The 17,154-nt window shown below is 43.2% G+C and overlaps 1 protein-coding gene across 1 annotated transcript in view; it reads right to left on the bottom strand.

Annotated features, from left to right (window-relative positions):
- The window catches only part of ZBTB24 (zinc finger and BTB domain containing 24), a 110,274-nt gene that overhangs the window by 89,312 nt on the left and 3,808 nt on the right, over positions 1-17,154 (bottom strand). The window contains exons 2-4 of the mRNA XM_085611190.1: positions 11,866-12,842; positions 8,640-8,807; positions 5,911-5,994 (exon numbers count right to left, since the gene is read on the bottom strand). Of these exons, the coding sequence (XP_085467316.1) occupies positions 5,911-5,994; positions 8,640-8,807; positions 11,866-12,814 (1,201 nt within the window). The 5' untranslated portion in view covers positions 12,815-12,842. The remainder of the gene's footprint in view (positions 1-5,910; positions 5,995-8,639; positions 8,808-11,865; positions 12,843-17,154) is intronic.

A 17,154-nucleotide genomic window follows, 5' to 3' on the forward strand; every position in this document is an offset into this window, starting at 1 on the left:
CCAGCTACACCATTTTTCATCCCATAACTAAACCACCCTGCCCGTCCCAGCTCTATGTGGCATTGGCCCATAAGTGCTATCGAAGGAGCTTCTATCTGACCCGTGATATGTATCCTTATGCCCCGCTGATACCGTTAGAAGGGACCCCTAGAGGGAAAGGGAATATATCCAGAGCTGAGTTAGTGACATGGCACGAGGCAGGGCTTGACGCAATAGGCGACTTGTATGCGGAGGGCACTCTTCTTACGTTTAATACGCTGTCCGCAGAAAATTACCTACCTGCAGGCCAGTTCCTTTTGCATGCTGCAATAACACGTACCTTGACTGCGGCCTGGGGAGACATAACGACTGATCCCCGCACACATATGCTCGTTCAATACTTACATGTAATGGGGGAGGGGTCACATGCTGTGCACTGGTTGGTGGAGGCCCTGCTGATGCACACACGGACGCCGCTGACGAGACTCCGCGAGACATGGGCGGTGGATAGAGGGCGGCCATGTACTGATAAAGAGTGGGCTTCACTACTGGCCGGGTCCACATGTATACCACGTAATTCGAGATTTAAACTTATTCAGACTTATATTATACATGGGGCATACCTCTCACCGGACAAGATCAATTATTATTTTAACCTCAACACCTCCGCCTGCCCCCGATGTCATTTGGTGGGCGCGGACCTGCTACACATGTTATGGTCCTGCCCCTCATTGCAGTCATATTGGCGTACAGTTGTAGACACATTAGTGACATGCACTCAGGCGCCAGTGCAGGTTAACTGGGAGACTTGCATATTGGGACTATATCCGCGGATAAGTGATATCCAGGTTTAGAGATCTGGGCTTGATTACGGCCAAGCGCCTAATTACAAAGCGTTGGAAGACCGCTTACCCCCTCGCATTGGCTAATGAAATCCCTCACAATCTGGGCCCAAGATGAGAGTGCTACGTTACACAAGGAGGAAACTGCGGGTCTGCTCAAATACCCGATTGCGCAGACCTGGGATGCTTTTCTTAAAGTGCTCACGCAGCCGGACGCCATAACACATCACACGTAGCTCCCCAGCGAGATACCGGAAGCCCCAACGCAGCATATTCCTCCCCCCCCCTCTCTTTTTTTTTCTCTTTTACTTCACAGGATGTTCTTGGTTAGTGCTATGCCGGTTTGTGCCATGAGCAGTAAGTTAACTGCGAGTTGCTCCCCTCCCTCCCCCCCTCACGCACCGCAGTATTATCATGGTATTTCATGGTTGTTTCTTTAGCCTTTACAGTACATTGGTCCATGCACACACCCCCTCACCTGTTCCACAGCACGGTTTCCACAGACTACATATGCCGATTTTTTTTATTAGTTTGTTAGTTATAGCTTATTTAGATGAACATCGCACTCTATTCCTTGTCGTAACCAGTGTACATAGAGACAGCGTATATCCTTTGCATAGCAACTCAGTCATTGATTGAGCAGTGATATTCGGACTTGGTCACATTTCTGTGTGTAATAATTTGTTGTCTAATGCAAAATTGATCCACAGTGCTCCCAGCAATGATGTATAGTTGTTGTAATACACGACCCGTTTACATTCCGCTGTATGTAATCTGAATAAAATCTCAATAAAAAGATGTTTAAAATAAATAGGTGCCCAGGGCCTGTAAAATAATACTACAAGTAGGTCTACAGCACTGATTGTGCCACCCACTTATCTAGCTCTTTAAACTGGTCTCAGGCCTGCCATTGATTATAGAGCCTGTGTGTGAAGTTTTAACTGATATGTCGAACTGGCAGAGGAAACCTTTTACCAGGCCCAAATCTTCCCTTTTTATACATATAAGTCACCCCTAGGGTAGACCCTGAACAGCCCAGATGGCAGGGCGCAGTGTATTTAAAAGGTAGGAAATGTACTTTTAAGTTTTTACATGTCTTTGTAGTGAAACACTCTTAAATGTATTTTTCTCTGCTGCAAGGCCTGTCTCTCTCATAGGATAACATTGGAGTTACTTTATTACATTTTATAAGTGTAATTTCCAAATGGGAAGAGAGGACCAGTTCATGTTTGGTGTCTCTAGAATCACAATTTAAAAATCCTAATTTATAGTGGAGTCAGATTTTAAATTGCAATTCTGAAAATGGCACTTTTAAATTTGTCCAGATTTTATGCAGTTTTATTTCAAAGTTAAGTCAGTTTTTAAACCATTTGCCTGTGAATAAGCCTGGATTGGCGATCTCAGTGCACAAACATGCATAAAACATAGAAACTTTATGTCTCTGACGTGATGGTTTAAAAACTGACTTAACTTTGAAATAAAACTGCATAAAATCTGGACAAATTTGGTTAAATCGTGGTATACTTGTGAATACTCGTTCACAGATGTGCATACTGCTGTGCAACTCCTCAGTGACACGGATGTTCCGTGCCACTCTTTGAACTCATGAAATTGTCAGCGCTTGTTTGGGACGGAGCGCATTGGAGTGCTGCACGCTAAATAAGGAAAAAACGAGAGATAAAGTTGGAGAACCTTCAAAAAGGAAAAAAGAATGAAGGGTGTGCTTCAGGTTATACTCAATCAACGCATATTAACTTTGTTCCAAACCCTGCTAGAGCACCCCGCTGTTATATAGGATACAGATGAACATGGTGACATTGATGTTTTCACGTAAGAGACTTTTTCCATAGAATTTCGAGGAGCACCAACTAAGGATGATTTTGCAAAGAACTATGACCTTGGTTTATTTTCAATTCACAATACCCCCGAAGAAGGTCGTGAGGACCGAAATGCATTGGGTAGAAACAAATGACTGGAGATGATGAAGTTCCACAATTTGCCTGTGAATAAGCCTGGATTGGCGAGCTCAGTGCACAAACATGCATAAAACATAGAAACTTTATGTCTCTGACGTGATGGTTTAAAAACTGACTTAACTTTGAAATAAAACTGCATAAAATCTGGACAAATTTGGTTAAATCGTGGTATACTTGTGAATACTCGTTCACAGATGTGCATACTGCTGTGCAACTCCTCAGTGACACGGATTTTCCGTGCCACTCTTTGAACTCACTTTTAGAAAGCTGGCATTTTTTCACCATAGCCATTTGGTGCCTGCACCCTGTTTCTGGTCATATGACTGGGTGTAGGTGGCAGTCTTGGTTTGTGTATTCCTCCTAGACAGGGCCATCACTGGCAGGATCGGAGAGTGGAACTGGACCCAGCCTGACTGACACCTTAATAGGTGGTGTCCTGTCTCCACACAAAGGGCTGCATACCCCCATTGTAGTGAGTCTGAAGCCAGGTCCAAAAAGGCAGAGCATCTGTGCAGTTCAAAGGCATTCTTCTAGAAGCTTCTCCCCAATTCAAAAGCACAACTGTGTATAAAAGAAGGACCTCAGACACCACCACTTCAGAACACTTTTGGACCTGTGGATACTCTGAAAGGAAAAAGAACTCGTGCTGCTACAAGCACTGCCACTCTGCTTGACTGTTGCTCTAAAGGAACTGCTGCCCTGCTATGCTGACCTGCTGCCCTCTGTCTAACGAAAAGAACTGGACCTGCAACTTCATCCTGAACCCAGGACCCCAGAGTGACTCAAAGGGCTAGTCTGATCTGAGACTCAGGGACATAAAAGTGTCTCTAACAGCTCCTGGACCAGCCTTCATTGAGTTTCTGATCCACCAAGTGATGCCTCTCAGGTCCTGGACCCTTGGTGTGGCTCTCGAGCTTTTGGGCTCTTCGCGACAGCGAACAGGCCCTTTCACAGATAGATCACATGGTTCACACCAAAAATCAGCGCGAGCCACAGCCAACCCTTCCCTTCGCACAGCAACTTCGACAGCCTGCGGGTGACCGTCAGCCCGTCAGCAACACCAGGCCTGCTCTTTGCACCATGCCGACTGCCACCCGCGACCCTTTCTAATGCGGACGGGACTCTTGGCACAAAGCTTAAGAAAATAAACCTCCAGAGGGGCTAATCTGGGACTGTATCCGACCAACACTCCATAACGGTCGGCCTGAACTTTTGACTTTGACCTAGTCCAGCACAACCAGTAAGCCGTGGTTGGAGCTTTATGCTTTTAGGTGCTATTTTACAGTTTATTCTTTAAAAATTCATAACTTCGGTTCTACTGATTGGTTTTTATCGTTTTAGTCTTGTTTCATTTACAAAATGTTGCCCTATTTTTTTTACTTGGTGTGGGATATTTTTGTGTGGTTTTTTAACTGTTTTACTGTTTGAAGTGTTGCACAAATACTTTCCACATTGCCTCTAAAGTTAAGCCTGACTGCTCTGTGCCAGTCAACCGGGGGAGTGAGCACAGGTTAGTTTGGGGTTTGCTTGTGCCTTACCCTGATTATGACTGTGGTTGGTGTTTGACCAGGGCTCACACCCCAGTCAACCAGGAATCCAATTTCTTATAAGGGTTATATTCAATGATGGTAAGATAAAAACAAATAAAGAGATACAGTGAAAAAAGAACCCCATTGTAGCATTTGACTCTCTCAAGGTAATGCAGGAAAGCAGTCAAAGGTTTACTCAGGGAGGTGATGTTCCTCCATAATCAGGCCCAAATTAAGAAGTAGAGGGTACATTCTGAGTCCTCTACAAACGTGAGATTGTGCAGGGATCAGAATTACTAGTAAAGCAATAAAAAAAAACACTGGTGCAGTAACGCTCTCACGCCATCTCATTATCAGAGCCTAAGAATGGAGCTAGCAATGATACCAGTATAACGGGGCATCGCTCCTGTTGCTGCTTTACTACTGTCAGAAAAGTACTTTATAACGCTCATAAATTAAAGACAGGCAACGTAAACCAGACGTCTCTAGCAAGTTCCTAGCCAGAGTTAAGACCCCAAACATAAATGTAGCATTCAAGTAATACAGAATGAGATAATATTGGTGTCTATGGCTAATGTTATTCAATACATTTTCACAACTCTACAGTGCAACTGATCAAACTATCCTTGCAACAGTAAAACGTAAACAACATTATCACCAAAGCTCAGTTCTGCAAAGGATACAATACAAACTGCAAGAGTTATCAATATTATACTTTGAATGGGCCTTATTAGTTTGGTGTTTCAAATGAAGAAAATGTAGTTTTAGTTAATACAGAGGAATGTTTTGATGCGCCCATCACAAACCCTTCCAAACCCTCTGAAGTGCTCACCCCCCAATCTATTCAGAGAATAAAGGGGTGATATCTGGTGCACATAAACTCAGACGTCTGTGGAGAATTATATCTGTGCACCTGGGAGATGTGAGAGGTCACACTCCCATGATGCTGGTATAGCGAATCATGGTGGCATCCTGGGGCGGCTGTCATCTAGGGAGAGGCACTGGGATGTGAAGAACGAATGAGCCCCACCTTCCCCACAGTTGATGCACGGAAATTGTTCCTCGCAAAAATGGTAGGTCTCTAAAATATCAGATTGTACACTGCAGAAAACAGACACCAATCTTCTCTAGCAAAAAAGGGAAGGAAAATGTAAGACTTTTTTTGTTTAAGTTTAGAGGACTTCATTAATTAGGGAGAGGCAAAGACAAGTTGGGCTAGTTACGTTATAGATGCAATCATTTTATAGGTTTTATATTTTGGGGAAAATCAGTATGAGGTTAGTTTAATATAAAATACAACAGACAACTTTAATCCGAAACGGTTAGCGCTCGCTCAATCGGGGAAGCATTTTAAAAGGATTACATGACCATTTTTTTTAGAGAAATTTGACTAATTCGGTCTGATATTAGCACTGTTGTTTCCAAAAAGTTCGTTGTTTGAGGTGGAATTTTCTTGTAATTTATTGAATGATCACCCCTGTGGAAAGACATCCTCTGATCAAGTAATAAATATTGTAGAGAACCCACAATCTGTTGAAGTATGGTCGGTTTCAGGATATACCCTCATCCTTCCATAGGCAATACCTGTGTGTACTCGATAGTGACTTTTTAGCTGCCTCTTCTGGCTGAAATACTTCCCACACTGGTCACAGGTAAAGGCTTTCTGTCCTGCACAAAAAAGAAACAAAACTTGATTTGAAAACAATCGTCAATGAACGAACAGCAACTAGGAAAGTTAGTGTCACAAATTCTGCACTAGCTGTCTCCCATAGCCAACCAAAAAAGAGGGTGACTCGGGGAACGCTTTGTTGCGCACCCCCACCCTCTTTTTTTCATCAGCAACATCTGGTTAGGTTTTCCCAGCCCCCTGAGTTTTGGATATAGCCATCCCTCTATAGCGAAAGAGAAAAGAGACCGGCATATCACACTCTTCCCTGTGGGCTATCCACATTTGTAAGAGAGACTTTTGAAGGAGAACTAAACTTCCAAAGAACTCTGAGGATTTTAGCTGCTTATCCTGCTCTCATACCCTTCCCAATTCTATACAGACACAAAACAGATTTTATTAAAAGGAATTTAATATACCTTAACCTATCTTAGAACAAGGATCAGAACTATTACGGTTATAGTACAAATACTAGCAAAGGCTAACAAAACCGAGCACAATAAAATGGAACTAGCAAACATATTGGTTGGTTAGTAAAATCCTATCATACATTAATATCCGTATCAGCTGAGCTACGTAAAACTTTCCCTTACTCTTTAGTACAGCCCACTTGACTAGGCGCTGGCTCATCACGTTGACATGGCCATCTCCTTCCTTTTGGTAGAGACATCATTAGTTTGTTTTAGGCTTAGTTACTACGGCTGCCTAGCAGAGATGGTTTGACAACCCACTGCTGTGTGTAAGGGTTCATGATAATTCACTGGTAGATGGGAACATCCATTAACTTGTTACTGGGCTCAGTAGCTTAGGGAGCTGTTGCTAAGCATGGCAGCATGACAACCACCTATTCTTAGGGAGTTTACAAAAAATCACAGCATAAAACCAGTTCGTGAATATGCATGGTGGTGATGCAATTATCTGTACATGCTTTTCTCTATAAGAACGTGCCGGAAAATTGTAACCCATTGTTATGACACTAGGGATACACAACAAGCATTGTTAGTACCTGAAAGCTTATGCCTGAAAGACCGTTTGAGGATCACTATAACCTAAGTAGTAATGCACTATACATCATCAGCTATTGAGCGATTTAATGAAATGCGCAATGCATAAAATCCCTCCCCCCGGTTGTAGTTGCTCACTACAACTCACCTGGTAGTCCTTATATCCAAGAATACCAATGAGTAGGCTCCAGCTGCGGGGGATTATCAGTTTACATCAGCAGTTATACTTCTGTTTTCGAAGTACTTTGGCTTCAGATACGTGTATGGAGAAGCGTATGGGAAAGAGGGAGAGCCTTTCTGGACTTTAACATGCCCAGAGGTGTTCGCTAATTACAAAATAAATGTCCATTCTAGATTTGTCTTAACTTAAATAAATGGCATTTTGCCATACAATATCTTCCAATGACGGGCTCTTTCTTGGCACTACAATGAACTATTAATACCTGCTACATTTTGATAAATTATTCCGAATATGATTTTGTTAGGCAGCTTACAGTGCTCTGAGAAGGGCCAGGATCTTGGTGTGGTTGTTCCTGCCCTCAGCAGCACAAGGTAGTTTTGAGAATGAAAATATCGTGATGCTGCGTTTATTTTTTTGCTGCTATGCCTTCTATTCCCTTGCAAGCTGAACAGGTGGGAGTGGGAAGAGACCCTTTACTCACTACTTCTGCCTTAAAACAACTATACCACATTCATGGACAGATACAAGGGCAGCAATGTGTTGCCTATGTGAGTTCATAAAACAGTACAAAGGCAGGGCCACGTAACAATTGAGCCCAGGTTTGAGTGATGCTTTAGACGCCCCTATGTGCAGCCCACGGCTGCCCGTGTATCCTGTCTGTGTGTCTTATGCATCTTAAACATATCCCAGTAGATAAATTGGGTGATCTCTTCGTGACCTAAAGCAATCCTTTCGATGGCCAAAGATTTCACATCCCATGGAATCTTAGCAGTCTTCCACACACTATTTGTTGGGGTATGGAACCTTTCTAGGTGCAATCCATCCCTCTATTTGTGCAAGTTAAACTGCCCACCAATGTTCTGAAAAACAAAGCTGAGGCTAAATAGCAAGCAGAGCTCGTCCATTTGTTATTATGAGTGTGACCTGGGCTTTAAGTGGGCCGGGTCCTGTCGGTGATCAGCACTGGCAGTTCTAAGCAGGAGGTGCTGAGACGGGTCCCTATCCGGCTCTCCATTTTTGCCCTCACCCTCAGGATGAAAAAAATACATCTTTAACTCCGCATCAGTACCACCCCTCACTGCCTGTGATGTAACTTCAAAGAGACTCCTTATAGTTCTTTCACAATCTCATCATTTCAGAACTGAAGCAATATCAATATTATACACAAGGAAGACATAGTTGTTGTTTATTTATCTTTGGCAACTAATAACCCTTGACAAAGCCAATAGTCCTGGCTTGTTGTAGATGTAATGTTACTTGTTGTATTACATATCCGGATGCAATGACAAAAACAGCAACATACAAGGCACACTAAGCGGAGATTTTTAGCGTACGTGTTTTTAAGCCACGCCCTTAATAAGATCGATCACTCCCCTTTGAGAGACCCCCTACTTTTTTCAGCCCACTGAAAGCCCTGAGGGCGAAGCCCCATTATGCAATACTATCAAATGTGAAGGCTTACCTGCATGAAGGCTCATGTGTTCCAAAAGCGAATGTTTCGTTGTCAGAGCTTTGCTGCACACAGAGCAGGTGTACGGCCGCTGCCCGGTGTGCATCCTCTCGTGAACCTGGAGAGAGTGCTTCTGCGAAAAGCCTCTACTGCACTCGCTGCAATTAAATGGCCGCTCCCCTGAAACATTTGGGTAAAAGCACAGTTACGACTTCAAATCTCTTTCAATTAAACCATGCATTGGTTGTTTCTTTCCTGGCAAGAGCAATGTTTGTACTAAATATGCCCATTTAGAAGTCATTTCTCTTAGAGAAATAAAACCCATTTCGATACGACTGTGTTGTAAGAGCAGTCATTATCAAGAAGGAAAGCACTACTTTAAGACGCAAGCAACGGATTTGCATGGTAATGTGATACTCTTGCACGAGCTTCAGTTCAGACCTCCATGTAACGTTTTAACCAAAGGGACCGGTAGCATCCAGACAAAACAAGGTAGGCAACAATCCAAAGTTTTATGATGCACCAATTTCAATAAGCAGGGTTTAAATAAAATGCACATATAAACTTAATCCAAGCTATCTAACCCCCCCTCCTCCACACAGTGCGAGCTTGTAAGTGAGAAATGATCCTTTAGAATTCATATACATTTTCCCTCATAGCGTTTTACATTCTGTAACTAGGGCTTTGTTTACATCAGATAAGCTAGTAGTTTGCACCATTTACTCTACTTGAAATGCATGTGGCTGTTGCATAAAAGAACCGTACATGTTTATTTGAAAAAAATAGACCTTGACCGAAATCTTCTGGTCCGATATGCTGAAAGTCCTCTCTTATTTTCCATCTACATTTCTCCTCTTTCTACTATACTTCTTTCAGTCTTTCCTGCCAATTTCTATATTTTATTCTCTTTCCCCTTCTTTGTTTCTCTTACATTTATTCCTGTACTTCAGCTGCTCAGAACTGAATGACTCAAGTAATCACGGACTTATTTAATCTATTATCTTCTCGTGATTGCTTTTCTCAGTCATCTGTTTAACTTGCTTTCCATCTCCTCGCCCCCCTAATTTCAGAACCTAGATATTATCTGTGTCTCTTCCCTTTGTTTCTCCACCCACATTACTTACATTGCCCACATTTGCGAATTGCAGATATTCAGGGCATTCAATATATATAAAATATGGCTTTCAATTCTGTTTCGAGCCTAATCAGTGGATTGGAGTTAACCACTTGTATTTCGGTCCTCTTGCCCCACTCTTCATCCTCTATATTAAAGAGCACTTCTATTCCTTCGTGCAGCAGGCCTCTATAATGTTGACATTTCCCCCATTTCTCTATAGTCTGCCTGCACCATCTCTTCTTTTTCTTCTACTGTTAAGGAACACTTAGGGGCCAGATGTACGACCAACAATTTTGCGACTCGCAAAATGCGTTGCAATAGCGACTCGCAATTTGCGAGTCGCAAAATGAGATGTACAACAGTATGTTCAACACTGTTTGCGATTCTTAATGGGGTCGTAAATTGTGAGGCTCATGACTATTAATGAACCTCTCGAACTTTGCGAGCCCATTGGGAATGACAGGCCTTCCCAGGGATGGTGGCCTGCTGGGCTCAACAGACCACCATGTCTGGGATTGCTTTTAAATAAAGCAGCTTTATTTTTTCCTTGAAGGAAAACGGGATGCATTTAAAAAAAAAAAATGAAACGTTTTCGTACAATTTCTTTAAGGGCCGGCAGTGGTCCTTGGGACCACTGCCTGCCCTTAAAAAATATTTTTGGAGCCAGTCACAAAGGGGAAAGGGTCCACTGGGGACCCCTTCCTATTTGCGACTCCATTACCACCCTCTTGAAGAGGGCGGTAATTTGCGAGTGTTTTGCGACCGCAATTGCGGTTGCAAAACATTCATAAATGACTATGCGGTCGCTATTAGGAAGGGAACACCCCTTCCTAATAGCGAGTCGCAAAACCTATTTAGCGTGTCGCAAATAATTTTCGACTCGCTAAATAGGCTTTATACATGGCCCACAGTGATTTTGCATGCACAAACAAATCGCAAGCCCGTTTGCGCATGCAAAATCATGTCGTACATCTGGCCCTTACTCTCTACTGCTTATTTTTTCATGACTTCATGTTGGTACACAGTGTTGTACTTAATTATTTTGTAGTCATTTTCACCTGAAGTTTATGAGAAGCTCTTTGGCAAAAAGAGTTATTTAACTAAAATACAATGCAACACATCACACTAAAGCAGTTTATGATATGAGAAGGTGTTTGAGGGTTGTTGCAAATATTCCTGAGACTTTACTATTAATGGCTCAAACGTGCCACAGGCTGAGGCCAGTAAGTAAGTGTGCAATAGTTTTAGGTCCGCATCCAGAGAACCTGATGTCTGTTGTTGACACTTGTCGCAAGGGCTTTGTGCCAGAAGCTTTTTTCTTTTAGAATGTTTTTAGCATCTAATTCCAATAAAAAGCATAGGATCGTGTTCTCTCCCTTGTACTCTGCCCCCCCCCCCCCGCCCCCTGGAATAGCCAACCTGTCACATGCTCCATATTGCTCCTTCCTACCCCAACTCATCCATTATTTCCCCTACCCTGGCTTTTTTTTCAATATCTTGGAACCTTAAATAAAAAAAAATGAAGTAAATGACAGCAGCGTCATGTTTGCGCATGAGTCACCACGCTGGGCTGCCACAGCATCATGATACATATTTGTGCATGCACATGTACGTCAGCATACCTTTTTTTCATTCTTTTTTATCTAGTCAATGCTGCAAGGCATTGGCGGAAATCACTGGCAAAGCCGTTAGGTCAAAAAGACGAGACCTACTGGCTTTGCCAATGCTTGTTTTAGCAAAGATGTCAGGCACAAATTTGCTGATTATCCATTACATATGGTAGTAATACATTGGGCCAAAATAAAAGGCACAAATGAACACGAACACTTAAGGACACACAACAACTGTCAAGTCTGACCCACAGTTAAAAACTAAGCCTGTGTCATGAAGGAGACTTTTATCCAGCCATCTGCAATACTCATGCTAGGATTTGTTGCTTAACTGTGTCTGTAACCCATTATAGGCATGGATTTGTAATGAATAGTGCAACTTATGGAAGAAAAAAAAATCATGACTGGCTGAAAGTCTCACTTTTACCATGATGAAAGTTGATAGTTAGGTTATACTATAAAGTTTCTTAGTGTGTTGTCATTACTTTACATGAGGTGCAAACTGTCTTACCTGTGTGGGTCCTCTGGTGAATAGCCAAGAAGTGACTATATTTGAAAACTTTGCCACAATCTTTGCACTGGGTCTCAGACTCCTTGACCTTTTTCTTTCCTGTTGATACTCGTTGATCATCATCATCACACAAAAGCTTATAATCTCTAAGCTTTATGGACCTCTGTATCCTTCGCTTACTGCAGCGGCTACGACTCGTTGCTTTCCAGTGGGATATTGGGTTAGAATCCTCATCTGCCACTGGTCCACCTGAAGGTACAGATACTTTAGTGAGCTCAGTTGCCTCAACTTTCGGTCCTTCTCGCATGTTTTCATTGCAGTCAATATTTTCTTTTGAGAGCCCTTCTTTTATGTTCAGATTCTCATGAACCACGCCACTTTCTATAGAGTGGGTATCATTGGCAGTTATCGTTCCTGGCTTTTCCTGTTGAGACTGCATAAGTTTCCTCGGTCTTCCACGCTTTCGCTTCGGTACGTCCCCAAATACCTTGTCTCCAGCATTAGTGGAGACTGTACCCAACATACTGGTCGAGGTGTCCAAGGGGCAGCAACCGTTGTGATTGTCTGTGAAGGCCTTCACCAAGTCATTCACCTTCAAGAGTTGTGCGGTTGCGACAATTTGCTCAGCTGTCTTTTGACTTGCATTGAGAATCCCAGTGTAGATGAAAGTTAGCAATGCACCAAACGTGTCAGCCACCATCCCTTCCAAAACATAAACTGACTGCCCGATCTCACCCTCACTTGCAAACATCATAGAGAAGTACTCACTAGTGGCAGCGAGTACTGCCTTGTGGGCTCTGAATTGCACATTTTCCACAATTAATGTGATATCACAAAGAAAGTCTTTTTTCCTTTGCTCCTCAAAACCAGCTAACACTGTATCTTTGTGAATGTGAGAGCGAATAACAATAAGGTTTTCGGTTTCGACATCTGGAACAGTTGCTGTCATTTTCTTTGAGGAATTCAACTGGGTAAACCTACAAGACCCAAAAAATAGATAGACACATTATTTCAAATCTTCACGAACTATAAGTGAGTAAACACAAGATCTGAACGTAATCATGAGTTAAATTTGGTAAGTTCTGTAGCCCGAAGGCTTATGTTATGTTATGTTAAAATATTTATACCGCGCACTTTCACCATCGGTTTCTTGGCGCTGAATGACAAATGACAGAGAGCCAGGATGAGATAATTAGCCGTATGCAGATTGGAAGAGCAGGGTTTTTAAGAGTCTACGGAAGCAGTCATACTTAGGGCAGATGCGAAGAGCAGATGGCAGAGCGTTCCAGGTGGAGGGAGCCAAAACAGAAAAGGAGAGGCCACCATGCTTTTTCCTTTTATACTTGGGGATCTCAAGAAGGTTGAGAGAGGAGGATCGAAGGGTTCTGGAAGGAATATAACGAGACAGGTTAGAGGAGATAAAGGCCGGGGCAGCATGTGAGAGGGCCTTGAAGGTGGAACATGCCATTTTAAAAATGCAGCGTTTGGAAATAGGAAGCCAATGGAGACTGTGAAGGAGAGGAGTGACATGCTGGAGTTTCGGCTGGTGAAAGATCAGGCGAGCGGCTTGATTCTGCACCAGCTGTAAACGGTGAAGATGACAGGCCGGGATGCCAGCATACAGTAAGTTGGCGTAGTCGAGCCTGGAAGTGATGAGTGCCATAACAACTAAGGTCAGGGCTTCTTTAATAAGAAACCTACTGATCTTACGGACCCGCCTAAGATGGAAAAAGCAGGCTGAGGTGACCGAGTTGATTTGTGGCTTCATTGAAAGATCATCAGAGATAATCACCCCCAGGCTTTTGACTGAACGCACAGGAACCGGTGCGGTCCCCAGGGATGAAGGCCAAAATGAGGAGTTCCAAGGATGATTGGAGCTTAGAGTGTGTGTGTGTGTGTGGTTTATTATTTTTAAGTGAATGTGTGACAAAAACCTGGGGTCTTTTAAGTCAGGACAAATCTTTTCACTTATTTCAGCTAGAATGGAGGGGTTGTCTGTCCGCTCATGTTAATCACTGGCTTTTGATTGTTGTGTGCTTGCGAGGTGATCTGCCATGTGCTTGACTAAGGTGCAGAGTGCTGTGGTGCTAGAGATATCAGTTTAGAATGACCATGTAAAGGGCCATGCCTCAAGAAATTCACAAAATGCCAGGGGGTTAAGAGAGGCTCACCCATGAGCTGGAAAGAGAGAAAATAACCATATACATTGCGTTAGAGGTGGGCAAGCCAACAAATTAACAGGAAGAGCAGAGTCAAGGGTTTGGCTCGGATCTTGGAACCTGAGCACGAACCAAGCCCTGAAAATGTAAATCATACAACAAAAATCACATACCTATGATAAAGTCTCTCCAAAATTCGAAAAAGTTTCTTTCTTTAGCATGTAGAAGCTTTGACTTTAACACGTCACAATATAGCACTATATTGAGAAGTACTTTATTAAAAAATATAATTTTTCAACTTGAACCATTAGTGAACTAAGAAGAAATACAATTATCCAGGGTTTCTGGTTTCACTTTGTACAACTGAGCCAGCAAATTGGTATATATTTGCCTTTTGCTATATTAAGGCTTTGTTTTGTACACTGTTTTGCAGTTTTAAATAGCCAAACTCGACCAGAAGGCATTGGAGCACTTTACATAAGCATTTTCATTGTTTGTAGGGATGGGGAGATGAAGTGATTTGTCCAGAATCACAGGATGTTGAGCTGACGCCAAGACTTGAACCAGGGCCCATATTTATCATAGTGTTGTATTGCCCTTGCGCCCAAGGGCAACACAACACTAAAGTCAGGTTTTTTAAGCCACTCAAGGCCACCTTGCAGGGCCTTGCATGGCTTGATAAATCTGGAGTAACGCAAGGCAGAGCAAATTTCTGCCTTGTGTTACTTTTCCCCAGGGAGGCATTCCATGGGTGTAGTATGGGTGTTCCCATGCATTCACCAATGGATTTTGGTGCATTCCCAGATTTACCATTAGTGGTAGACCTGAGAATGTCATAATGCTACACTTCACTAGAGGAGGCATAACGAGGAGAAATATATTTATTTCTCCTCATTTTTTCCTCTTTGTACGTGTGCTGCATTCTGCAGCACACACAGAATTAGGTAGATCCCTCTGAGGACTATTTTTGTGCAGGAGGTGTCCCTCCCCGTACAAAAACAATACTGCCTGCAATGCAGACACCCTTGCACCATGATGCAAAGGTGCCTGCATTGGCACCAGGCAGCCAAAACTTCACATGTGCAAGGAAAGAACAGGAATGCGCCATATGATGTGATTCCTGCCCTTTCCCTTTAACGTAATGCAGCAAGGTGGCTTGCTGTGTTGCGCTGCGTGAAAGTATGATAAATCTGGGCCCTGGTTCCCCAGTTGCAAAGTCGACATCTCTGGCCCCAACCCCACATACAGGGTAAAGGGAGGAAGGCAGACAGAAGCCACATGAATGCTCCGCTTGTTATTGGCTCGGGGTTCCAACATGACCTCGAGCTAAACCAGGTTTTAGGTTCGAGCCTGGCTTGAGCTTTCAGTGGCTCGCCCACCTCTACATTGTGTGTGCAATTTCTCGTTGATTGAAAAGAGGCCTGGACTCTTCTTTGCAGCATATATAACCAATAGTGAGTGGACATCTAGTCTAATCTGAAGAAGGCATCTTTCGGCCTCGAAAGCTGGTACCCAGCTCTTAGTTTTCATTCTAAATGTCGATTATGGCAATGGGGAAGCAACACAGACTGGATACCATCAATTTAAAGCGTTCAGTGATGTGAAATGACGAAGCAGGTAAAGAGATCACTTTTCCATCGATCTGCACTTAAGGACTTAGCATCTTGCCTTACAAAAGGTTAGTTACTGGAAGGAAGAGTTCTCTGTGGTATTCAGCCCTACCCACCATACGAGATTGTCCTTTAGGAGGAGGGAGAAAGGGCATTTCTATGACACAGAGGACAAGTGTCACAGAGAATATCATGACAAATACAGGATTGTCACCGGTCTCATTATTGAATGTTAATTATTGTAGTTGTAAAGACTATGTATAGCCCCAGGCCCGGATGGGCTGCCTATTGATCTTATAAAATCAAAGGCCAGAGTTCTGGGCCCCTCTGCTACTTAACGTTTTTAACAATTTAACCACAACAAAAATCCCAAATACATGGTCCACATCTGTAATTATCCCCATTTTTAAACAAGCATTTGCAATGCAATAGGTCTCGCATTTACGAGACTTTAAGCTATTGGCATTGTAAAGGACTATGCCTTTTATTTAGGTTTTGAAAACAAAAATAAAAGCCATTATCATTTGCAATGTCAACAGCTCAAACTCGCGTACATGCAAGACCTATTGCATTGCAAATGCTTGTTCTGTCTGGGACTAGTAATCATTGGGCAAAAGAAAGAGTGATACATTCCGGCTGAGCAGCTTAAAGGAAGAAGATATGTTCTATCTTGCTTTGCAGCGTCTGTAGAGCGCAGCCCGATGGGAAGATCAGTTTGCTCCATTTATCTGCCCGAACAGTTCTAGACATTGCACATCAAACCGTTTATCACCCTCATGTGACACGTAATATCACCAGGGCAGGCACTTCTGTGGCACACGGCTGTAGTATGCGAGGCTAGTCAAAGCTTTTTTTTCCGAAGAAAACAGCTCAGCTGCACTGGTACATCACTTCCCCCAAACAAGGAAATTACAAATAAATAAAACAAATAACTCAAATGCCAGTACAGTTAATCTTGTAAATCTCTCTCGCCATAAAGGGCGTACACGTGAAGGCTAGAAACGGTGACTTTCGCAGACACTTTCAGTCCAGGCAGGTTCGACTCAAAGCACTTGAAAAGCTCCTTCTACAACAAGCATTGGCCGCGCGGCCATGAAAGAGAAAGTGAGCCACACGGGTAACATGGAAGGGTGGGGGGGGGTGGTGAGTGCTAAAGCAACACAGGGAAGGCTGGCATATGGTGAGCACTATCGCGGCCGCTTTGATGTTCTCAGTGGCCGCGCGGCTCACTGAGAACATCAAAGCGGCCGCGAAATGATCACGAAGGCTGCCAAATGGTGCGGGCGCCCGGCGCACATGCACTGTAGTTGGCGGCCTGAAAAGCACTCGTTTGCACTTCCAAATCCCGCTTTCTATAGCTCTCGCCAGGGCAGCGCTAAAGCGCTGGCTCAGGCAAGACCTAAAAAGGAGATAGATCGAACCCAAGCTGTTACAGACCCATTTCCCTAATTGATAACACCCTTAAAATATTGGGGAGAGTTCTATTTAACAAGATCAGAATTTGGGCAGAGGATGAAAAC

Source organism: Triturus cristatus, chromosome 6 (genome assembly GCF_964204655.1).
Source record: "Triturus cristatus chromosome 6, aTriCri1.1, whole genome shotgun sequence".
NCBI lineage: Eukaryota > Metazoa > Chordata > Amphibia > Caudata > Salamandridae > Triturus > Triturus cristatus.